The sequence below is a fragment of the Phanerochaete carnosa genome (genome assembly GCF_000300595.1).
Source record: "Phanerochaete carnosa HHB-10118-sp unplaced genomic scaffold PHACAscaffold_6, whole genome shotgun sequence".
NCBI classification, from domain to species: Eukaryota; Fungi; Basidiomycota; class Agaricomycetes; order Polyporales; family Phanerochaetaceae; genus Phanerochaete; species Phanerochaete carnosa.
In genome coordinates this window covers 2,794,237-2,816,707 of record NW_006767633.1, presented here as the reverse complement: position 1 = coordinate 2,816,707, position 22,471 = coordinate 2,794,237, and the positions used below count along the sequence as shown (strand labels likewise).

General features: G+C 53.4%; 8 protein-coding genes across 8 annotated transcripts; 5 read left to right on the top strand and 3 right to left on the bottom strand.

Annotated features, from left to right (window-relative positions):
- Nucleotides 1-294: 294 nt before the first annotated feature.
- On the bottom strand, nt 295-2,271 carry PHACADRAFT_97093 (uncharacterized protein; the record flags this gene model as incomplete). The annotated part of the gene is made up of 9 exons (XM_007397353.1): nt 295-489; nt 540-738; nt 792-1,003; nt 1,065-1,139; nt 1,187-1,579; nt 1,629-1,690; nt 1,748-1,828; nt 1,882-2,068; nt 2,134-2,271. The coding sequence occupies 9 exons, from the start codon at nt 2,269-2,271 to the stop codon at nt 295-297; spliced, it is 1,542 nt and encodes a 513-aa protein (XP_007397415.1).
- Nucleotides 2,272-2,758: 487 nt separating this feature from the next.
- On the top strand, nt 2,759-4,266 carry PHACADRAFT_258765 (uncharacterized protein; the record flags this gene model as incomplete). Its single annotated transcript, XM_007397352.1, has 4 exons — nt 2,759-3,240; nt 3,292-3,348; nt 3,406-3,879; nt 3,962-4,266. Coding segments are annotated over exons 1-3 (893 nt in total), but the record flags the coding sequence as incomplete, so codon positions are not given.
- A 128-nt stretch (nt 4,267-4,394) lies between these two features.
- PHACADRAFT_258764 (uncharacterized protein) lies at nt 4,395-6,384 on the bottom strand. Its single transcript, XM_007397351.1, has 3 exons — nt 5,224-6,384; nt 4,898-5,148; nt 4,395-4,835 (listed from the first exon to the last, which is right to left on the bottom strand). The coding sequence occupies exon 1, from the start codon at nt 6,342-6,344 to the stop codon at nt 5,880-5,882; it is 465 nt and encodes a 154-aa protein (XP_007397413.1). The 5' UTR covers nt 6,345-6,384; the 3' UTR covers nt 4,395-4,835; nt 4,898-5,148; nt 5,224-5,879.
- Nucleotides 6,385-8,472: 2,088 nt separating this feature from the next.
- On the top strand, nt 8,473-9,809 carry PHACADRAFT_146960 (uncharacterized protein; the record flags this gene model as incomplete). Its single annotated transcript, XM_007397350.1, has 8 exons — nt 8,473-8,650; nt 8,704-8,774; nt 8,832-8,956; nt 9,015-9,144; nt 9,200-9,256; nt 9,309-9,390; nt 9,442-9,733; nt 9,789-9,809. The coding sequence occupies exons 1-8, from the start codon at nt 8,484-8,486 to the stop codon at nt 9,807-9,809; spliced, it is 945 nt and encodes a 314-aa protein (XP_007397412.1). The 5' UTR covers nt 8,473-8,483.
- Nucleotides 9,775-11,636, bottom strand: PHACADRAFT_124083 (uncharacterized protein). The gene is made up of 7 exons (XM_007397349.1): nt 11,400-11,636; nt 11,325-11,347; nt 10,931-11,275; nt 10,806-10,875; nt 10,708-10,759; nt 10,543-10,634; nt 9,775-10,483 (listed from the first exon to the last, which is right to left on the bottom strand). Exons 1-7 carry the CDS (start codon nt 11,587-11,589, stop codon nt 9,942-9,944), a joined length of 1,314 nt encoding a protein of 437 aa, XP_007397411.1. The 5' UTR covers nt 11,590-11,636; the 3' UTR covers nt 9,775-9,941.
- Nucleotides 11,637-12,025: 389 nt separating this feature from the next.
- PHACADRAFT_258757 (uncharacterized protein) lies at nt 12,026-15,714 on the top strand. Its single transcript, XM_007397348.1, has 14 exons — nt 12,026-12,186; nt 12,235-12,331; nt 12,387-12,662; nt 12,712-12,837; nt 12,884-13,184; nt 13,241-13,470; nt 13,544-13,651; nt 13,709-13,837; nt 13,893-13,999; nt 14,055-14,310; nt 14,372-14,543; nt 14,595-15,401; nt 15,453-15,549; nt 15,604-15,714. The coding sequence occupies exons 2-12, from the start codon at nt 12,269-12,271 to the stop codon at nt 14,948-14,950; spliced, it is 2,124 nt and encodes a 707-aa protein (XP_007397410.1). The 5' UTR covers nt 12,026-12,186; nt 12,235-12,268; the 3' UTR covers nt 14,951-15,401; nt 15,453-15,549; nt 15,604-15,714.
- A 205-nt stretch (nt 15,715-15,919) lies between these two features.
- On the top strand, nt 15,920-16,922 carry PHACADRAFT_258755 (uncharacterized protein). Its single transcript, XM_007397347.1, has 5 exons — nt 15,920-15,972; nt 16,024-16,108; nt 16,158-16,216; nt 16,275-16,529; nt 16,583-16,922. Exons 1-5 carry the CDS (start codon nt 15,946-15,948, stop codon nt 16,769-16,771), a joined length of 615 nt encoding a protein of 204 aa, XP_007397409.1. The 5' UTR covers nt 15,920-15,945; the 3' UTR covers nt 16,772-16,922.
- A 2,698-nt stretch (nt 16,923-19,620) lies between these two features.
- PHACADRAFT_258753 (uncharacterized protein) lies at nt 19,621-21,042 on the top strand. The gene is made up of 4 exons (XM_007397346.1): nt 19,621-20,063; nt 20,127-20,198; nt 20,260-20,333; nt 20,392-21,042. The coding sequence occupies exons 1-4, from the start codon at nt 19,813-19,815 to the stop codon at nt 20,781-20,783; spliced, it is 789 nt and encodes a 262-aa protein (XP_007397408.1). The 5' UTR covers nt 19,621-19,812; the 3' UTR covers nt 20,784-21,042.
- Nucleotides 21,043-22,471: the final 1,429 nt, after the last annotated feature.

The window sequence follows — 22,471 nt, the reverse complement described above, 5'->3', positions numbered from 1 at the left end:
CTCGACGGTTTCGGGGAAGCGTGGGACGACTGCGACGACTCTCACTTTCTGCTACGGAGGCGAAGGGCCCGACGCTGGGGAGTGGGAAGGGGCGGTGAGCGTTTTATACAAGGTTGGTATCGCAAGCAAACCGAGGTCTCGTCAAACTCCGATTCAAACTCAGCAACACGCCTCATGGAGGATATTCCCACGCACGAGCCAGCCGACACTGTGTCATCGCAATTACGCCACACAAAACCTCAAACTTAACGATGCTTTAAGTCTGAGACGCAGCAGAACGATAAGTTTACACAATCACTGCCGTGCTTTTTTGCCCTTGCCGGCCGCACCGTCCGTGCCACGCTTTCGCTTGCTGGCTTCCTTGCTAAACTTGATCTGCAGCTCTCTAAGCGTACCAGCAAGTATGCGCTTTTCACCAAGTCGGACAGTCACAGCCATTTTTCGGTTGAAGCCAAGCTGGGATTCGTCGGCGAGGAGCCTCTCATCTTCCTACGTCCGCCGTGAGACCAAACGCTGAGGCTTTTTGTTGACTCGCTCACCTCGACGGAAGTTGGGTACTCTTTCAAACGACTCTGGAGAACGTCCATGGCGATTGCTGCAATGGTCGTATCCATAGTAGGCTTAGGAACTTTGCCCTTAGCTTTAGTCTTTTCCCACTCGGCCTTCGGCTGCAAAAGCAGGCGGGCAAGGGAGACCATTTCCGGCGGAAGCTCGCAATCAGTACCTACAACGAAGACGCTGCAGGGACGATCAGTTAAAGAAGAATAGAAGCGGAACGATATGAGACGTACTCGTCCTCCGCCTCTTCCAGCCACCAATCTACACGATCCTGAGTCTTGGACGTCGTGTGTTTGGTCGCCGCTTCTACGACAAGGTTTGCAGGTATCTCGACGATGTCCGCAGGGTTGCCTGCGCCGGATAGCGGAGACTCCAGTTTGGTCACGTCAATAAAGCCATAACGTCTGAGAAGATCCGAATTCGGCGGGTCTCCGTACGTGTTCCACTGCGGAACACCATGAGAGTTAGATCGATCAGGATGGAATTTGTCCATGCGTTGCACGTACAATTTGCTCGCCGGCCTTGATCTCATGAACAGTCATCATCCGTAGGACATGCTCGTCGTCGTAAAATAGCCTAGCCTGCCGCATGCCTCAGTCGATATCCACAGCAGAAATGGGCGCCTTACTGTCTCAGTATTAAACCGGCCATTCAACATGTCTGCCATCGGGACCATTGCGACATCGGCAGGGTCTTCGTATCTGTCATCATCATCATCATCGTCTTTGCCGTTTTCCGCCTCATGTCCAGCACTATCGGCCGCTTCTGCGGTGGTATTCTCGACCTCGTCATTCGACGCGTCAATGTCCATGACACTGCTCTCAGAAGCCGCAACATCCACATTCAACACCGAGCTTGCATCGGCCTCGCCTATCTCAGCTTCTTCATCCGGCTGTTCGCCATAGGCTTTCCACCGGAGGACATGGAAGCTACGAGAGAGGATGCGGCTGCCCATTAAATGGTGACGCTCAAGCGTGTAGGTCGTAGCAACGGTGTCCGGGGGGAAGAGGTCCGGACGGCTCTATTGTCGTGTCAGCATTGTTCCCACCACACATGCGGCCGATACAGACCTCTACAGCAGGCAGAAGTTTGGTCTTGAAGTTGTTTTCGGCATCGTCCTTGCCAATCTTATCTACAACAAATGGCAGCTCAGTCAGTGTTCATGAGGCACAGGGAACGACGAACACACCTACCACGGCTGTCCCCTTCAGCTCTTCGAGGTCGGCGTCGTCCCAGAACATCGGGGTGTCAAAGCCGTCAGGAAGGATAGCTACGGGACCGTTTAGCACGAGCACCGCGGTCTGTCGGGCTAGGAGAGCATACGGAAGAATCCATGCCACTTTGAAGACACTCCTTGAGCCTCCTCCCAAAGCATGCAGAGGATGAGGCCAATCCAGCCTTGGTGCAAACCGAACTTTTTCCAGGCTGCCTGGCCAAATTTTTGAGGAAGGGACGATGTGCGCATCGACAGGACGAGATTTCGAGGAATGGTGAACAAGGTGTGCTCTTTCTAATGGCAAAAAATGAGGTTTTGTTTAACACTTATACGTGTAGAACGAAGGCCGACAGACTTACTGGCAAGTCCCGCAGAGCAACTATACCGCGTCCGTATCCCGGTATGTCGGCGATACCCATCGCGGTTTCGTCAACAGCGGCTCTCTGAGATTTGAGCCACTGAATGAAAACGTTTCCCTTTGGAGTGTTGGTGTCCATCGTGCCAAACGTCCTCCACGCGAGAAATAAACGAGAAACCGGGGAGAAATTGTAGGACGGAATTGTAGTTGACGCCCGCAGATCACTAGGAGGTCGATCAACGATGTCATCATATAAATAGGCGCCCGATAGTCCCGCCCACACAAATATTTCTAAGTTACGCTACACTGAGCATTCAGAGCGAGTATAGGGATAAAAAAAACTGTGCAGACGTAATGACAATGCTCTCCAAAAGCAGCGATACCTGAAAGGGTTACGTGAGCTGCACGTTTTACTTTTTGCAGGGCACATGGCTGAGTAAGCGATAAGTCGATTACTAATTCGAGGACTTATAATCACATATCCCGCCAGAAGCTGGTGCGCATACCGCGGTTCACTTCTCACTCTAATCATATCCTCGTTTACCGTACACGACGCATAGCATGGAGAACGCAGGCACAGAGATCAAGGTACCCTTCTTCAAGAAGAAGGGCAAGAGTAGGCCCACAACAAACCGGAAACGCTCTGCATCGCCGCCAGCAAACAAAATGACAGTAGCCGTCCCGTCTTCGTCGAAGTCCGAGGTCATACTGCCCTCCAGGAAACAGGCCGGTAACCTGCTCAGCGCAGGTACGAAGCGTACGGTATCACAGCGACAGGAGGGAGAAGACGAGACTGCGGAGCTCGAGCGCGAAGGGCCTGACGTGAAGTACACCGCGGCAGGCTCTCATGTTAATGCAGCACTCGAGATTCTGGCAGGCGATGAGGCAGAGGAGTTGCTAAAAAAGAAGCAGAAAAAGTCGGACAGTGATGATGAGGAAGCACCAGACGATGGCTTGTACCGAGGGCAGAAAGCATATCAGAAGCACGTACAGAAGAACAAGGAGGTGCCAAAGGCGATGCGTGTCGGACCACAACGAGCGAGTGGCAGCACGATACGTACGGTCACCATTGTCGACTACCAGCCTGACGTCTGCAAAGACTACAAGGGTGCGTTCTAGCCTCTACTATCCGAGCTTCATTCGCTAATTTGTTATTTAGAGACGGGGTATTGCGGGTTCGGCGACACTTGCAAATTCTTGCATGATCGTGGAACATGTACGTATTACCTCTGCTGTGGTGACCCGACGGGATCGTTAACTCTATTTGCTCTAGATCTCGCTGGTTGGCAGCTCGACAAGCTCGCCGCGGACCCTCAGCGGCAAGTGGACGACGAGTCCGACGATGACTCAAGCGATGAAGACATCCCATTTGCATGTCTCATCTGCCGAAAGCCATTTACGGATCCCGTAGTCACTCGCTGTGGCCACTTCTTCGACTCTGCGTGTGCGATTAAGCGCTTTGCGAAGACACCAAAGTGCGCAGCATGCGGAGCACCGACGGGCGGTATATTCAATCGCGCGGACAAGGTAATAGAGAAGATGAAGAAGACGCGCGAAGAGAATGAGGGGACGGAGGGGAACGATGGCGGAGATGGTAAGGCCGGCGGTGTTGAGATCGAAGGCTTGGAAAAGCGCAGTGATGACGAAGATGAAGCTTCAGACGATGAATAACTGCGCTCTTCTCATGCTGTTTCGCTTTTATCAATGCTTCGTTCACAGTGGTTCATGTACGGGCTGTCCCCCTAATGTATGTTTGTTGTTATTTATTCGTCCGAGCGTAGATCGCGTCGCTAATTGAAACTTGCCATAATCATCCGCGTCACTGAAAGAACCGCGGCTGACTCCGTCGCAAGCTTTTGCTCCTCCGCATGTTGTGTAAACTCAGATAGCATTCGAGGGACGTGCACTTTATCGCCAGCATACGAACGGCCTTGCTACAAGCTTTCCATTAGCCAATCTCGCATGTAGGTTTTCATAGCAGTCGATTTGATCCTCTAAGCGATGCTTCAGTGTTCCTGCGTAATTCCCGACGATCAAGAAGTAAGGCGGAGCATGCAGAAAACTTCTCTCACGCATGATACTAAATGGGGCCTTTCGCATTCATCCTGGCAGCCCTGTCCGGATGGTTAAACCCCGGTCAGCCGTGCTCTGCAGAAATCCAACGTAAGCCTGCCAGCGTGGTCAGCCATCGTTGTTGCGCTAACTAGCATCCTTGTGCGCCCCCGACAGACCACATGAGGCTCGAAGACTTTTCTGACAGCCCTGGGAGTCGCGTGCTACGCCTGTGAATATAGAGTGGAGACCACCTCGAGCACGCGCTGCTCGTCCCGAACTACCCGACGACGGATTGGCCGTTTGTTCTCATGGCCCCTCTGCTCGCTTGGGGACCTAGACAGAGGCACCCGAAAGGAGGGATCATATGGAAAGCGGACTGCATGACTTCGCAGTGTCTTCGGATCCCGAAGGTGACAGGCTCGCTAGGAAGACTTCTCCTGGCCTATCCTCGCGCGGCCTTTTGTCGTTCTGTGCCTTGTCAATAACCGCAGCGGAGCCGGTGAGAGACTATTTTCCGTTGTTGTCGCACACGGGAGAGCTGTCTGAACCCTCTAGACGGCTCTCTTTCGCTCCAACTGCATCGCTGCGCCGTACGACCTTTGGCGCACTCCGCTCCAGTCGCAGATTCTCGTGCGAGAAGCGTCTCGCGTAAGTGGTTTCTCTTCCCTGCTTGTGAGGCATTCGTACTCATGCTCATTGCGGAGTTCTAGGAGTACATGTGGGTCTGCGATAGCACAGCGGGACTTCGCCATTACCGAAACCTGGGACGCTACAGCAAGCACAACCCTCGGAATGTTGAGCGGGCCGCTAAGCAGAGTAGACAGGGCAGGTAATCCTCAGGACATGACCGCTGTGTCATAACGCCGTCACAAAGCAAGATGCACATTTGCTTCATCCGAGGAGCCCGACACGCCGGCCCACCGCGCTAAGAGATAATTTGATTCGTGTCCGCCGGCAGAAGGTGTGTAGGTCCTTGATTAAAGCCCAGGTCTATCCAGACAATCGGCTAACGTCGTGATGTGGCGGATCCCAACAGCAGGCGCAGCGACCGATGAGCAGGAGTTGTGGACGCCGATTTTATTGCCGGTTATTGACATCCGCTTGCCCATCTCCCGTAGGAGCTCTCATCACACAAACACAATCGGGAACGTTGGGGCGCATCGAGATAAAATCGGGGCTTGCGTTTGGAGCTCGTCTGGCGTAATCGAAAGTGACGATGATACCTGGCTGATGGGAAGGTCGTGACGATCTGAGAACGAGCTGGCGAGCGCCCGTTCGCTCTCTGGTCAACATGCACGACACCAGTGCTCGCGACATTGGCAAGACCAACGCCTTCTCTGCGTCTCCAAGATCATATTACTGCGTGTGCCGAGACTGATCATCAACGGGGCGCGCGGCTGGGAGAGTACACTAGGCAATCGCGAGTCACTTAGGGCAAATGGAAAACTCAACTGGGTACAGCGCGGGACGACGTAATAAATTTGTCATATGAACAATATTTGGGTCTAGGAGGAGCTAAAGTACACGGACCTATCAAAGCGGACGCAAAGCTGTATACATATGGAAAGCGGCGACAAGACAAATGGGGCTTAGTGAGTATTCCTACAATATGTCATTGAGAACCCGCTCAAACTCAAATGCCGCGGACTGCAAAGAAAAAAGGGGCGAGAAGAACATCTGGCCGCACAAGCTCTACTCGGGCTGGAATGATGGATCCTTCTCGCATCCGTTGTCTACATGACGCTTGAGCGAGTCTGCACGACTGAACTCTTTAGTGCAGAAGCGGCAACGATGCAAGTACGGGTGCGTCGAGTGCTGTGACTCGTAATGCCGCTTGCGATCGTGTGCACGCGAGAACGTCTTGTCGCACTTCTCGCACGCGAACCGCTCGATCTCCGGAGACGCGGGTGGGGCGTAGTGCGTGGGCGACGGCGACGCGTGGTATTGGCCATGCGGCAGCTGGACGGATTGCGCAGGCGTCGGGAAATACTGCGAAGAGTACGACGACGACGGCGGGTGCTGAGAGGCATATGAAGACGCGCGGGGGTACGCAGACCCTGCTGCCGCCGACTGCGAACGCGGGAGTGGCGTCTGGTTGTGTGATGGATAGCCAAGGGCTTCAGGGGAAGCCCCGGCATGGCCACCGGCGTATGCCATTTGTGCTGATGAGATATGAGCTTCATTCGCTGTAGATGAAACAGACAATACGCACGAACTGCACCGGGATATGGTGGACTTGATGGGATCGCCTGGCCGGAAATGCCCCTCGGGTTGTTCTGGTAGTACAGATTCGACTGAGCACCCTGACCGTAGACCTGTCCCTGCTGCTGGGCGTAGCTTACTGCCTGGCCGGACTGAGGGTACTGCTGGTACCGTGGGTCCTGGTAACGCGAGTCCGTCGTGGACGCGAGCGAGCGAGCATTGGACTGCTGCTGATGTTGTTGATAGAAGTGCTGGTTAGGATCCATGGTAAGCGGCGTCGGGACGAGTGGTGCAGTCGGATTTGGTTGGCGACATACAATTGCGGCGGAGCGCATTTATACCTTTCGACCATTCGAGCTGTCATGCTGTTTGCGTGCAGCATGTCCCGAGAGGCAGCGCTCCAGAGTCGGACCAATCGACCAGCCCCGCTGCGGACGAATTGTCGAATCACGAATCACAATTCCGAGCGTCAGGCTGTTGGAACGAGAGTGCCGACGACGACATTAGAACAATTTAGGCTAACAAGGTCCTCTGTCACATCGCACCGAGAGAGGCGCTCCGGGACAGAAATGTGATGGGCGACACTGAGTTGGATATTCACTCGACGGAAACGGACGAGGGAGACGATGGTCCGCGGGGAACACCTCCAGAACATGGAACTGTCTAGCGTGAGCTGATGCCGCGGTTGGCAACATCTGCAAAAGCCTGGTTGGAGGCGGGACTACTCACAAGAAAGGTTTAACTCGCCTCCTCGGTTAGCACCGGGGATAGCCGGCGTCACAAGCTAGGATGGCCAAAACACTGCATCCGTGCACCAGAACACAGCTAACATAACCTAATGAGATGAAACTGGTATGCCGAGGTCGTTGCCCAGCCTTTTACTCGCTCCTCCAACTTCCACCAATTCTCTGGACCGATGAGCCTTCGTGAAAATGATGAATTGATGACCCTTCACATTTTTGTCTAAGGCAACGGATATATGAATGCCGTACGGCGTTCATACGTCTTTGGTCGCTGATCATAAATCGTATGACAGATCAAGCACTGTACGTCAGGCCTGCATCGGAGGTTCCTCTACTCAGAGCACTCCGGTGACAAGTTCAGACTGAGACTGCGCCGGTGGATTCCGCGAGTCTAATGAACGTCATGATTGATACTGCACGCCTCACATGCACCGAAACCAGGCTAAAGTTCGAGAAGTCGAACGACTCCTGACCAGCTGAACGATCTTCGTATGAAATGAATGCACCAGACAAGCGATGCGAACGAGCGATACAGGACGTCGACTGTTGGCGCGCGGGATACGCGACATACTTTTTCAGCATCCACAATAGCGGACTGCCTTGCCGCCATCAGGGAAGATGAGCTCAGTTTTTGACCCCGAGACTGAGACCAGATGGTCATACCATGCTAGCCTTCAGGCCATCAGGTCCAGCACAGGCGACAGAGAAACTCACGCGGAAGAGCCATCGAACGCCCAGGGTTGGCGATACTTTGAGAGGACAAGGTCGGTGGAACTGTCAACCAGCGAATACAGCAGCCTCCATGCGGTAAGACCGCATTACACGTTGAGGCCCAAGGGTCCACTCATCCTCCGGAATCGTGGGTACGACACCATTTTACCGATGTGACGGGAAACGCACGCCTTCGTCGGGGAGAAAATGATGTATTTGACGATCATGTCCAGGACAGACGCGCCTAGGACGCCTGAAGCTCCAAGGGGATAGTACCCGTGTTTCTCAGCACCGACGTAGAAGCATGATCGTGGGTAGCAGGCCTAGTATTGTGATGTTCTCAAGATTCGCGAAAGCTAGACGAACCTGTACTCTTCCACCGGGAGTGCTAAGCTTCGCGAAGGGGCCCACACTTCGTCTCAGGGTGACCCTGAAAGGTCTCCGAATGTCGTAGGGTTCTTAGGAAGGCTGCTCGGGACTAGGACCTGAGGCGAAGGACATCGAGGCGACCACACAAGCGAAAGCTTAAGCGCTTCTCTACGTCACACGACTTTGATGCCAAATAATAACAAACAGATCAGTACTGCGTGAGTCGGATTTGTGAGCTTGTGTAACTCTTACTCTTTATTCCTGAACTGTCATGGCACCCTTCGACCTTGACGCCTGCATTCAACAGCTCCTGCGGAAACAGCTCCTGCATGAGGCTTTACTGCGCGAGATATGCGAGAAAACAAAAGAGGTCCTCATGCGGGAATCTAACGTTGTACATGTCAGCGCGCCAGTCACGGTGGTCGGTGACATACATGGGTGAGTACAGCCCCCAGGGACAGCAGAGCAAGATTTCTGAGCAGTCATTCAAGACAGTTTTACGACCTCATTGAGATTTTCCGGATAGGAGGATATGCACCCAATACAAATTACCTCTTCCTGGGTACGTAACACTTCCATTTCGCCGCCTAGACAAGCTTATTTGGTTCTGCTTGTTTAGGGGATTATGTCGACCGAGGCCTCTTTAGCGTGGAAACAATATCGCTCTTGACATGCCTGAAACTGCGATATCCAGATCGTGTCCAGTTGATCAGGGGAAACCATGAATCTCGAGCAGTCACTCAGGTCGGGCAGATGCATTGGGGATCATGGTCACACCATGCTCATCTCTTCTCTGCTGCAGACATATGGCTTCTACACGGAATGCGTCCGGAAGTACGGATCTTCGCATGTGTGGACGTACTTCACGGATATGTTTGACTTCCTCACACTATCTGTCGTGATTGACGACAAGATCTTTTGTGTGCACGGTGGTGTGTATGTCTTTCCTTCTGTGCCCTAGAGACAACACTAAGCGTATCTCTACAGGCCTCTCACCATCCATACATTCAGTAGATCAAATTAAGGTCGTTGATAGATTCCGAGGTACGCGCACATATATCGTCATGGTAGAAAACTTGACCCACCTTGGTGCCAGAGATACCACACGAAGGCCCGATGGCTGACCTGGTGTGGTCTGACCCTGATGCGGAGAAAGAAGACTTCGCAATATCACCTAGGTAGGCAGCCATAATCCCGCTTGACAACCCGGTCGTTAATTCAGTTTGCAGGGGTGCGGGCTACACGTTCGGCTCCGGGGTTGTATACAAGTTCCTGGAAACCAACAGCATGTCGCACATTCTTCGCGCGCATCAGCTATGTATGGAAGGTTTCTCCTCGCTGTTTGATAACCACCTCTCGACTGTATGGTCGGCACCGAATTATTGCTACCGTTGCGGGAACTCGGCTAGCATCCTTGAGGTGCGCCCAGATGGGGAACGGTTTTTTAACGTTTTTCAGGCCGCCCCTGAAAATGAGCGGGACGGCCCGACCCACCAGGCCCAGCAGAGTGTGGGAGGCAAGGTTCGTATTGTCCGCTGTGTTCGTACATGGAGCATTACTCAAGCCGTAACCGCAGCTGCCTGAATATTTCTTATGACAACCTTTTACGATATCCTGCCAAGAACACTTGTACCCTGGATTTCACTGGCTGTATGCATATCCACAGCATTGAATGGGACATCGGCTCCATTGATTACATTCAACCTGGCGCGTATTATTATTACAGTATCTATGTATGCCTAGGAACAATCACCTCCGCATGTGCGCGAGTGAGATACAGTGCGGCCCGTGGGTAAGTGCGCCAAAAGACATTACGGAACCATGGCAGGAACGCGCGCACGGGAAGCACAGTCGGCCGACGCCGGTCGAATATCACACGCAACTGTATGCGCCACCTTCGTGCAACGAGTAGCAGCAAAAGCAGTACGAGCATCAAGACCGCGCGAGCACCCCAACGTGCCCACCAGAGACGGACAAGGGTGTGAACCAGATCCCGCTTTCGTCGTCTGCCATGGCGCAGCGAAGGCGTGGCGGCGGCATCATACACGGCTGGATATCCAAAGAAAGGGTTCAGCAGCGAGGTTGACGAGAGCACCGTGCGTATAGGCGCGGTAGCTTCCGGGCTGGTCGCCTCAGGGTCCACCATGCTACCCGTAAGAGGATACTCGGCGCAGTGCGCGCCCGGAGAGTCACTAGCTGCAGGCGGGCTGGCAACGTACTGCTCTAGCGGGCTGGGCATCTCGGCGATAAGCGGCAGGTCGCCACCATAGTCTGACAGGCAATGCCGTCAGTTGACTGTAAAACATTGGATGGGCAGGAACGATGTGCACCTTTGGGCAAATTAGCCGGTGACAGAAGCTGTCGCAGCTGTGGGGCAGTGACGAAAAAGATTTTCTGCAGCGAGTGCTTGGGCAGGATTCTCCTGTGACATGCGGTCAGGGATGTCTAGTCACGGAACGCGCGAGGGGCAGACAGGGAGACGCGGAGGTACTGACTTTGCAATACTCCAAAACCCCGAGTGCGTCCAGGAATAATTTAGGATGAAGACTAGTGGACATGAGCCTATTGAGCGGTGCAGGTTTATGTGCCGTACCTGCCGCTAGCATCCCGGGATACCGAGGCAATAGTTCCACGACGTGCCAATTCATCAAGTCGATAAATTGCTTTTTGGCACAGCAGTCAGACAATTGTTACCCTCAAAATTTCATGTGTACGTACCCAGCCGCTGAGAGACATACCCCCGATGTCGAGCAGCGCGACGTATTGCAGAATCGGACGCGCGCCTCTTACGGAGCTGTGCCGCGCCTTGTTCAGTTCGACGAGGTGCAGCCGCATGAGCTCGCTCGTATGGGCAGACAGTGCTTTCAAATCTTCTGCACCTGACAGGACTTTGGCAGTCTGTATGACGACGATCGGATGTCCGAAAGGATCGTGGGCATGCGAGGGCAAACATGTGAAGCATGGCAATGGAGGCTTGCAGGCCAACGGAGGCAGTGTTCGTAAACGCCACAGCAGCGTGGTTCGCAGTGCCTCGAGAGCAAGAGAGGCAGTAAATTTCTGTCTCTGGGACAGCCATTACTCCAAGTTGACGAGAATGGCAGCGCAACATTACCTTTAGGATGCGAAAGATGGACGCTATAGCATTTGGTCTATTTCAATTTGCGCCGTCAAGGGTAGTGCGACGTACGGATATCATACAACCACTGTACGGCATACTCTACGTCAGCCTCATCCAACCCCTCCTCATCCACGAGACCGGGTAGTATCTTATGCTCCAGGGTGGATTGAAGCTGCCTTGCTGCTTTGAGATTTTGATCGTAGAGCGAGTCTAAGAGTTCGGATTGGTGCTGAAGTGCTTCGAGAATATCAAAAACCATGGTCGATACTGCAAGATTAGGGTGTGCGCGATACGCTCATCGCGAGAGTGGTCCAAGATTGTGGCACGAAGAATCCGGTCGCTCGGAAGGATCGCCGCACCGACGTTTCTGTGTTTAGCAATGATGCGCTCGATCGATGCGCCCTAACAGCATGTGAAAACCTGCTCTGCTTAGTCATCTATCTGGCCCCAGCCCCATCTTATCTTATCTCTGCCACGTTCGCAATCCTCGATCAGAAGTTGTAGCAAGAGTCAGTTGTGATAATTAGCCGCATGCTCTCTCCCTGTCGCTACCTCTTGCTTACCCCTCGCATTACCCCAATTTCTGTTAGACTTTGCACGAATTTTTCTCAGTTAAAGGTCGCAAGGATGGCGGTACAACAGCCCCCGTGGAGATTGCCTGAGCGCAAGGTCGAAGAGCCCGTCCTCAGAGTGTATAACTCGCTCACCCGCACCAAGGCTAGTCTCCTCCAATTAAAATCGACCACATGCTGTGACACCAGTTTTAGACGGAATTTGTCCCTACCAATGAACGCCTCGTGAAGTGGTATAATTGCGGGCCCACGGTGTACGATGCTTCGCATATGGGACATGCGAGGTGAGTCGTGAGTCGATCTGCGACGTCCATTACTTGATGACTCGTCAGAAATTATGTTACGCAAGATGTTCTGCGGAGGATAATGACAGATTACTTTGGCTATGGTGTCCATTTTGTCATGAACATCACTGACATTGACGACAAGGTGCGCAACTCGAGTGATCTCCAATGCGTGCTACTTATGATACTCCGTGTGCAAGATCATTATCAGAGCCCGCCAGAATCATCTCATTGAGCGATTTAGACAGCAACAAAAGACCCTTACGCCCGGCCTGCTGGATATTGTATTGACATCCTGGACGAGCTATGTCCATGCGAAGGTCGCGAAGGGTCTTCCCGAGAGCGAACGGCCTGCATCAGGAAGCGAGCAAGATACGTGGCCACATCTTGTCTCCCGTTTCCAGAGCGAGGACAAATCTTGGAAGCTCGAGTGTTTGAAGCGTGACGAAAAATTCGAAATGCAGTTCACGGCCGCTGTACGTGCAGCGTCAATGTGTATGTGAATATCTGACCAATCTCTGGCAGAACAAAGCGTATAACGCCATCCAAAATTCTCGCCAGGCTCTCCAAAATGGGCAGGCGGGAGAAGAGACTGCTCAGGCGTTGGTGGATGAATCCCGAGATATACTCGCCCTGACACTAGATAAGGAGGTCAGCCTCTCACAGACAAGCTAATAATGTAACTCACATTTCACAGCAAGGCTCCACCGTCAAAGACCACTCCATCTTTCGTTCGCTGGCCGCTTATTGGGAAGACCAATTCTTCAAGGACATGCGCCGACTTCGGGTCAGGGATCCGGATATGCTCACACGCGTAACTGAATACGTACCGGAGATCGTCTCTTTCGTGGAAGGCATCATCAAGAACGGTTACGGTTATGTTGTCGATGGAAGCGTGTATTTCGATACATGGGCCTTTGACAGTGCGGAGAATCATGACTACGCGAAGCTCGAACCATGGAGCAAGGGCAATAGAGAGCTCCTGGAAGAGGGCGAAGGTAAGTTTCCCAGACAAGTGTGACTCCACTGAGCGATACTCATCGAGCCGTTGCAGGGGCGCTCTCCGCTGCGACAGGCCGTCGTTCGGCTGCAGATTTCGCCCTGTGGAAAGCATCCAAGCCCGGTGAACCCTCTTGGCCCTCGCCATGGGGTCCTGGGCGACCTGGCTGGCACATCGAATGTTCAGTTATGGCGTCTGCTATCTTAGGTGACAATATGGACATCCACTCCGGTGGTAGCGATCTCGCATTTCCCCACCATGATAATGAGATGGCTCAGTCTGAGGTGCGTTCTCACCTGGCGAAGATGTGTCCGGCTCGCGTGGCGGTCATCCCATGTTTGCTGACACGTTCCTCAGGCGTATCATAACTGCTCATCGTGGGTCAACTATTTCCTGCATACCGGCCATCTGCACATCGAAGGACTGAAGATGAGCAAATCCCTGAAGAACTTCATCACCATCGATGTGAGTTACCCGAATTTTAGGTACGCGGCATTATCTGACTCATCCCCGTGCCTACAGGAGATCCTGCAGAAGTATACTGCGCGTCAGCTCCGTCTTGCATTCTTGACACAATTCTGGAATGCAAAGATCGACTTCTCGGAGTCTCTGATGGTGGGAGAGGTTCGGAACATAGAAGCGTCCTTCAACGTAAAGAGCCTCAAACTCGTGTTCATAGTGTTCTCGCTGACTGCTAGGTTCACAGAACTTCTTTACAGTCGTGAAGGCTCTCATGAGCCAGGCACAGGCCGAGGGACCCCGGTTGGATAGCGCACATCGCTTCAATGACCTCGAAAAAGAGCTCACAGCCAAGTATGAACAGCATCAGACCCTGCATTTGCGTGATTCTGAAACAGTATATCTCCAGATTCCATGAAGGCCAGGCGAGCTTCCATGCTGCGCTTTGCGACTCGTTCAACACACCGGATGCCTTGAATGTGCTCCGAGACTTGGTGTCACGGACTAACGTATACATCAATTCACGTGGCGCAAATCTCGAGATTTCCGTTGTGGAAAGGGTCGCACGTTGGATAGGACAGATGCTCCGGATGTTTGGGCTGGGCGAAGGCGAGTCTACAGAGATCGGCTGGGGACAGGATGTCTCAGGGGAAGCAAATGTCAACGTAAGTCGTCCGAGCTGCATAACGTGAACGATCACAAACCAATTCATTCGGTCTAATTCAGCGGGAGGAAATCTTGATCCCCTACCTCAGGACTTTGTCCTCGTTCAGGGATGGCGTCCGCAAGGTGGCCATTGCGAGAGGGGACACCGCGCTCAGGGACATACTGGCACTCTGCGACAAGCTCAGGGACGTTGACCTCGTGCCGCTTGGCGTAGCACTTGACGACCAAGAAGGTGATTCTTGTTCTCCAACTGCCTTCGCACGCGTTTGACTCATTGCAACAGACGGCAAGGCTCTCGTGAAGCTCGTCCCGCCTGCGGAGCTCATCAAGGCCCGTGATGAGAAGCGGGCTCAGGAACAGGAAAAAGCTGCTCGCAAGGCTGCCGCGGTGGAGGCTGAGCGGCAGAAACGGCTGAAGAAGCTGGAGAAGGGTCGTACTCCCCCTCAGGAAATGTTCAAGCCGCCTCATGTCCCCGAGGGGACGTACACCAACTGGAACGAGGACGGCCTGCCGCTTACGGACAGCGAGGGTAAGGAGCTTAGTAAAAACAAAGCGAAGAACGTCAAGAAAGAGTGGGATGCTCAGACGAAACTCCACGAAGAGTTTCTCGCTTGGCAAAGAGAGCAGCAGCAAGCATGATGCGGGTATCCTTACATGTCTTCTTGTACTCGTTATGCCTCGTACTACCAATTACAAGCTTCTACGATAAGCTCTGCAATCTTCTCGAGACCAGTCCTGTCTTCTTCTGTGAATCCGGCCAATGCGAGGCAATCGAGGTCGAGAACACCAAGAGCAACGTCCCCTTCTTCACGTCGCAGCACCAAAGGGCACACAATCTCGCTCTTGGTCTCGCCGTCGCAAGCAATGTGGCCAGGGTAAGCATCGACGTCGGTGACCAGGGTGGTTTTGCGTTGCATGAAGGCGTCCGCGCAGACACCTCGTGACTTTCCCGGAGTCACATTGATGAACTGGCAGGCAGGCTTGCCGCAGAATGGGCCAAGCAAAAGTATGTCGTTAGATGCAGGGTCCGATGCGCTCTCTTTCGAGGCTATCTTTGGAGAGGGGAATAATGAGGAGTGAAGATAAAATCCTAGGAGACTGTTCAGCTTGTCTATGATATCGCTAGCATGTTGCCGCTTACCTGCCCAGTTGACCATTCTTTCCTTATCTCCGAAGTGCTTCGGATATGCGAGCAAAGAGTTGTAAATTAACGACGAGGTGTTCGCGAGGTTGGTGACCTACAAGGCATGCACTGTGCAGGCTGGAGGGCGAGAGCTGCGCGATCTACGCACCCAAGACTTCTGGCCGTCCAGCAGCGCAACCAGCTGCTCATACACATGTTTCCAGAACTGTATCTTGTCGAGCCCTTGAGGTACAAAAGCAGAGTCAGCGTGTGGCATTTTTCGAGAAGGGGGATGAAGACGGGGTCGTAATATCTGAATCTAATCAGCCTTTGAGCTACGTCCACATATAGAATCTCGCAGATATCGCTTAACCAGAGCATCAGATTAGATCGCTTGCGATTTGGAAGCTAAAACAATTACTGGGAACGCCAGCACAGCCATCACCGCCAGCAGTGCACCTCTTCCATCTCCTTCAACGACCTCTTTCCACTACACTGTTATTCACGAACAATGGCCCCTTATTTTGAGACTGTCAAAGTAATTTTATGCATATCAGTTAACCACCGCAATCTCTCACACGACATGTAGTCTTTTACGGACGTTCCTGTCACCGACGCTGGCGTCGACACCATCACTTTCCTCGAGGCTGCTCAGGGAGTAGTTAACCTATTTGGTACGTGTGCTCGTGCGTGTACAGCGGATCCATCGCTGACGTATCCTAGATCTCCTTGGCTCTGCCGCTTTCGCTGCTGTGCAGAACGACCTGAAGAGCAACATTGCGGTAACATATAGCCCCCGTGGGGTCGTACCGCTGATTACTGATGGGAACTCTCCTGTAGAAAGTCCGCGCGCGGTACGACGCCGTGCCCGACCAGTCTGGAACCCTCGAGCTGCTTGTGGAGAACGAGAAGGGCGAGAAGAAGCGCACCGCGACCGAGGGCCTGCTCTGGCTCCTCCGAGGCCTCGCATTCACGTGCAAGGCCCTGCAAATTGCCCAGGCCAACAAATCGACAGAGCTCTCTACCGCTTTCAGCGAATCGTACAGCGCGACCCTGAAGAAGTATCACAACTTCGTGGTTAAGGGTGTCTTTGCCGTATGTTCTCGTCTGTGTGTCCCCGATCGATCTCGCCTTCACCTCTTTTCTAGGTGGCGATGAAGGCTTGCCCATACCGGGCAGCGTTCTTCGATAAGCTCGCCGCGGATCCTGCAGGCGGGCCTCCAGTCCCTCAGGAGAAACTCGACGAGGAGCTCGACAAGTGGCTTGCTGCTCTGGATTCGATCGCCACGAGGCTGCAGACCTTCTACGATTCAAACGACTACGGCAAGGGCTTTTAATATGGTTGCATGACGTTTCGGGGAACTGACCGCGTATCTGTGTGGATGACGATACATTCACAAAGTGCGTTCTAAACGTGTAATTGACTCGGGGGTTGCACTTGCTTAGCTACGAGCGGAATCAACATATGCATCGAGTGCTCGTGATCAGGGACTACATGGTCTTCTCCCGATTCGAGTCCCTACATATTGGAGACCGCGAGGAGGACTCATACGCGGAAAGCGCATCTGATTTCTGGACCATCTGGGCCGTTTGTGGCTAGGGGCGTCCCTCTTGCCGAGCTCTTACTGCGTGAGATGAGATACCGATGGGAACAGCATGACGACAGAGTACATGTGGACATAGTGAGGTGATGACTGGGGATTGCACTATCCGATAGAGGTACGGGGCGAATAAAAATAAGCATATCAAGGTTGGGATATTAGCGTGCGACAGTACTCGCTCGCGTAACCACGTCCAAGGCTTGCCCAAGCATTCCATGCGTACTCAAGTAGTCAGCAGGGGCAGCGTCGTACTTGGGCAAATTGCGCCTTTCTGTTGGACACCGGGAGCTAACTCTAGTCTCGATCAAGCTAGCATCGACAGGGACGTGGGGATGGCAGGCTATTCATGTAACTACCGATGGATAACCTTCAAACGCAGTTGTGGAATACAAGCGTGAATTCGCATCGCAAGCTATAGACTCAATGGTGTAGCTTCTGCAATGAGATGTGGCGGTAGATCCTATACGCCGATCCAGGGTGCAAGAGGGGGCCTACCATCGACGATGTTTCCTCACTGCGGTCTTTGCAGGGCTGATCGGCGTGAAGTGTGGGTGCGGCACAACCGTTCTATAGACTCTGCCGCGCACAACTGGCGATCCGCCTCCGGCGTTCGGCGCAGTGTCCGCGGGCGTGGGTGTCTGCGAGCTCGGGAGATCTACAGGTACGGTCCGCTGCTCGCAGTACAGTCGCAAGACGATGGGCCAGCTCTCGTCTTCGGAGCAATCACAGAAGCGGGTCAAAACCAGCCAGTTCGGTGCCGCGTCGGTACGAGCGGCGATCGAATGTGGGAACGCCCCGCCGATGTCGTCAGTTGCCTGTCGGATTTCAGCACGACGTTCGCACTTGTCATCGGTGAGAACAATACTGCATTATCCTAGATTCGGGGGTAGGCAGTGTAATAAGGTTGGGGCCATCGCGCAATGTGGTGCCTGTAAGCGAAGACCAGGGTTATAGCACGGTTGGACTTCAGACACGCAGACAGGAAGTTACACTTAACGGCATTGATTCGGCGGTGGCACCGTACTTGTACTGGCCTCGTTCGCGCGGGTACTGCGACTCGTGTCCAGACATTCCCGCTTTCGCGCGCGGATCAATAAGCGAGAGACGTCCTCCCAAGGAAATGAAAGACAGACAATGGTGCCGTGCCTCGTGCGTGGAATTTCGAGGAAGGTAGCGTCCAGCACATCGGTAGTCGGGCCTAGGTCAACATCATCACAGTGCACCTGTTTTACTAGCGTGGGTTTTGACGTACTGGTCTGACTGCCAGGCTGGCATCCGAGCAAGTGGCAAAAGGTGTGTCATGGTATCGTCGAGCCCCCAAGGGACCTACCCGCATGGCGCACATGAACCCAGACCACACGTTCCTACTAAAATCACTGTAGATATATTCTTATCAAAGTTTTGGGACTATGACGGCAGAGGTAGCTCAGACTTACCATCATCCATCACTTAAGCTCAGGTAACGTGAAGCACGACGCGGAGTCGGAGTGCAATTATACCCGCCAAGGGTATGTCTCCGATGGGCAGCACAAGAAGGCATTCGCGGCAAGAAGCTACGCTGAGTAAAGTCCGCATGGCCCAGATGTGCGGGCGAGACACTGTTGAAGGACATGGTTCCACTCGAAGCTACCACCCCACAAGTGTCAGCGAGTACTTCTGTAAGGCCCGGCGTCGCGCTGGTAGAGTTCAAGCTATACAATTATTTGGTGATGCTTGGAAGCTACCGTTCGTTGCTCGCGTATTCTCGTCTCTCATTGGACGAACTTGGCGATCGTCAGCGGCGAGCCGCGTCTAAGCGGAGACAAAGCTATACCGCTGGTTTCCTTGCTCAACGGATCACATGTGTGGGTCAAAAACGACACAAGCCTCTGTCATGCCGTTAACATAGCTTCTTTGAAGGCTGCAGGGAAAGTTTGGCGGAGGAGCCATGGGGGTCAAGGACAACCTTGGGTGACCTTCGCGGGAGGGCATGAGGCGCATCAGGGCCCGCTGATGGCACTTCCTAGTTTGTCATGACCAATCGCAGCGCAGGCATCGATGCATAGTAGCCTAAAGCCATGGTTGGGGGCTTGGAAAAGGAGGAAAGATACCAGGTCAACGGAGGCAGGCGTGTGGGGTTAGGCAGCTCTGACCCTGGCAGAACACGTCACTGCGCCCGCGGGAAATGTGCTCAAATGGCAGGCACGTCGCGAACATCTGGGTACATCTGCGCTGGACAATTATTGGAGGATGCCTCGGCCTACGTAGAGGGTACGTTTGACATTGAACGCTTTCAGAATGAGGCACTGGGACGCACCTTCCGAGAAAGACGTAGCGCGATGGTTAATGATGATTCAACTCCGTTTCAACGACGGACTCTGAATTCTGCCCATGTTCACATGGCGGCTCTTTTCTCCCAATTTCAGGCTTAGGACCGGTGCTACATTTAGTTCGGAGCGCCACGGTCAGCCTGCCATGCTATGAGACCCTGACCGAGATTGAGTTTTTTGATCAAATTAGCAAGACAACCTTCAGAGAGGTTATCTCAAAAACGCCCTTGATGCGCGTGCATTTTGTTCTCCCGCCCAAACTCGGCTGTGTGCTGACGTTGTGGTCCCTTCTGTCCAGGGTTTAGTGGCCCGCATCGCCCAAGAACTTAATCGCCTGCGTGCCATCTGCACGGCTCTACGGTGATTAGGATGGTGGTCAGCCCAGTCCCGCGCATCCCAGATCATTTATATTCAGCCCTGCAGTCTCCCTGAGTGACCCCACCCTCCCTACCCACATCAACTCTTAACATGCAGCAGCCTACTTGTCGCAGAATGCGCATACGCAGTGTGCACGACGCACAGGTCATCCTCCATGCCGTCGCCACGAAACGTCTCCCCATGCTCCACCGCCGGCTCGACGATGAGGAGCGTCAAGCCCTCGCGCCCGGCGACATCTACGTGTGGGAAGAACGAAGCAGCAATCCTTTGGACGCGCCGTCGCTGGAAGCCATGCAGCGTTTCACAGACGGTCGGTCATGGGGGCCATCGAAGGCTCGCGAGTACGTAACTTGGCCATGCATAATAGCCTTCAAAAGCTGAACGATATATCGTCGCCTTAACAGCGACTTCCTCGTGTATCAAGAGAAAGATACCCCTAGCCGCAGCTCTCTCATGACAAGGAACAACGGCCTTCAGTGGGATCCTTTTCTTCCCACCGTTAATGGGACTCCCTTTTTAACTGATTGCATATCACAGGTCGATGAAACTTGTCAAACAAACTTACTCCGCATATGTAGATGGTCCGAGGAACTCCCGCAAGTGGCATCTGAGTACGTGCTCCTTCTCATGCACTGTCAGCTCTAAACCCTTATCGAACGTCGACGTCAGACGCGTACTACACTCAAGATACAGTCAACAAGTTCAACACTGTCGACGACTACCCGGAGCTGCGCTTGATCCAAGTGCCTCCGGGCCAGTACCACTGCGCTCGCACGAGCAGTCTGCGGAAGACCGCCCGCACCACCGCACGGCCCTCTCCATCCGCTGAAGAAGGCCATCCTGTGCAGCTTTCTGCATCCTATCCCGATGTGATGCCTTTGCCGATGTCGCCGTATTCCGAGAAGCGAGCTTCGCTGACCGCTTCTCCCGGGTACAGTTCTGACGGAGTCAGGCTGGCTTCATTGGAGTGTCGGCTGGCTCCCCTGGAGTACCTCCAGAGTCTCTCTCCTGGAACACGCGACCCTGTAGATGAGCAGGTCCTGCGCTCGTTTCGACGTTAGTCTTGCGTGGAGGTCGTATTGTTCATTGTTGGCCTCTGTGCGTTTAAGGTAGCGTTTGCGTATAATACTTTCTCCTGCTATTCGGACTGTATTGCTAGCTGGCTTCGTTCTGTTCTGTTTCGTTTCACATGCTCTATGCCTCGATGTTGCGGACTGATCGCCTACATCTCTATTGTCTGACCTCTCGTAGTACGTACACGCTAGTTATCTTCTGTCGTCATTGTTCATTGCATATCACTCGCTTTGAAATGCCCTGTCGCGCATTCATACCTCTGTCTCTCACACAGCATGGATCGGCCGGCACTTGAGAGATATATCGATAAGGTTTTAGCGTCTCTAGGCGTGGACAGCATGGCCACGGCGCGCAGAGCAAGCCTATGTCCAACGTAACTCCGTCTGGTACCACCAGGGCCTTGGATCTGGGGTGGCATCTACCGTGCTCCAGCGTTCTGCGGCACGAGCTGGGCTACAGGAATGCTTACTGAGTCGGCGTCCGCACCGCTCCAGCGGGACCTTCTGCGGTACAACCGTAATTAATTCAAATCTGCCGACTGTGACATGCTGGCAACGACGCGCAGCAGCAAGTTTAGCAATCCTTTCACATCCGGCCGGAACGCATGATGTACAGTGAATAGGGTCGGGTGCCACGCTACACTCTATTGCATGGTAAGGCTACTTCCCATGCCAAGCCAAATGATGAATGCTGGAAAACTGGAAAACCGGAAAACTCGAACGAAGGTTACGAGTCCTGGCAGAGTCTCTTGCGCTGGCAGAGGACCCGCTACTGGTGTGATCAGCGGGAATGAAGTTTTAGGGTGGCCAGACAGACGTCTCGACCGGGCTCGTCCCAGGCGTTTGATTGTTACAAACGTACATTGGGACCACCGGCGCACCCTGCCTTATTCTTGAATGTTTGTGCACAGGATAGTGTGCCTTGCAGATGGTACGGGATGCTCGCACGTCCTGTTCTGATTACCCCGCACTGTTTCACTGCGGCGTCCAGATGCCAGGCAGATCGCAGTAGCGAGCCGTAGATCCGCTTTACCTTCGCTCTGTGAGACAAAGACATCTCAACCGGCGCGACGACTTGCGATGTAATTCATTCAGTGCTTACCGCGCGCTAGTAAGATTCGGACGCCCCAGCGGATTCGGAGATCTTTGCACATCCCGGGTCCTTTTGTCCGTCCTTCCTATGCGCGCATGAATGACTACACGGTTGATTAGCTCATTTTATGCGCGCATATATGACTGCACCGATGATTAGCTCTATTGGCACATGGGCTCTGACTCCGTCTGACAGGCGAGCATACCTGTGCACAGTAAGCGTATACACGTTACGCGCAACTTTCTGAATCAACGCATAACCTTCCGACGTTGTGGGACTTGGGAGATGTGATCGGCGAATACGTCTGGAAAGCATATCGAATGGACAAACTCGTACAACTTCCTATCGGAGAAAAATGAAAACTTCGCGGAGCTAGTAGAGTAACAGCGACAGCGGCCGAGACACACGAGGGTGCTGGGCGACTGTGTGGCCTTTGGACGCTAAAATAATTAAATGGAGAGTTTAATAACAGCCATATAGTGTTGCGTGTAGATCATCCGCCATGCAAAACCGGCCGGCTGCACGAAATGAAGACCCTTCTCAGCACAACACGTCAAGAAAAAACTGAAGACAGGTCAAGACT

Coding starts and splice junctions, on each gene's coding strand:
- PHACADRAFT_258764 (XM_007397351.1), bottom strand. CDS start 6,344: ATGGCATACGCCGGTGGCCATGCCGGGGCTTCCCCTGAAGCCCTTGGC.
- PHACADRAFT_124083 (XM_007397349.1), bottom strand. CDS start 11,589: ATGGTTTTTGATATTCTCGAAGCACTTCAGCACCAATCCGAACTCTTA. Junction 11,276..11,324: donor CCATCTTTCGCATCCTAAAG/GTAATGTTGCGC, acceptor TGGCTGTCCCAG/AGACAGAAATTTACTGCCTC. Junction 10,484..10,542: donor ACCGGCTAATTTGCCCAAAG/GTGCACATCGTT, acceptor ATTGCCTGTCAG/ACTATGGTGGCGACCTGCCG.
- PHACADRAFT_258757 (XM_007397348.1), top strand. CDS start 12,269: ATGACAGATTACTTTGGCTATGGTGTCCATTTTGTCATGAACATCACT. Junction 12,332..12,386: donor TCACTGACATTGACGACAAG/GTGCGCAACTCG, acceptor TCCGTGTGCAAG/ATCATTATCAGAGCCCGCCA. Junction 13,185..13,240: donor GCTCCTGGAAGAGGGCGAAG/GTAAGTTTCCCA, acceptor GAGCCGTTGCAG/GGGCGCTCTCCGCTGCGACA.
- PHACADRAFT_258755 (XM_007397347.1), top strand. CDS start 15,946: ATGGCCCCTTATTTTGAGACTGTCAAA. Junction 16,109..16,157: donor GGGAGTAGTTAACCTATTTG/GTACGTGTGCTC, acceptor GACGTATCCTAG/ATCTCCTTGGCTCTGCCGCT. Junction 16,530..16,582: donor TGGTTAAGGGTGTCTTTGCC/GTATGTTCTCGT, acceptor CCTCTTTTCTAG/GTGGCGATGAAGGCTTGCCC.
- PHACADRAFT_258753 (XM_007397346.1), top strand. CDS start 19,813: ATGCAGCAGCCTACTTGTCGCAGAATGCGCATACGCAGTGTGCACGAC. Junction 20,064..20,126: donor GGGCCATCGAAGGCTCGCGA/GTACGTAACTTG, acceptor TCGCCTTAACAG/CGACTTCCTCGTGTATCAAG. Junction 20,199..20,259: donor ACAAGGAACAACGGCCTTCA/GTGGGATCCTTT, acceptor TGCATATCACAG/GTCGATGAAACTTGTCAAAC.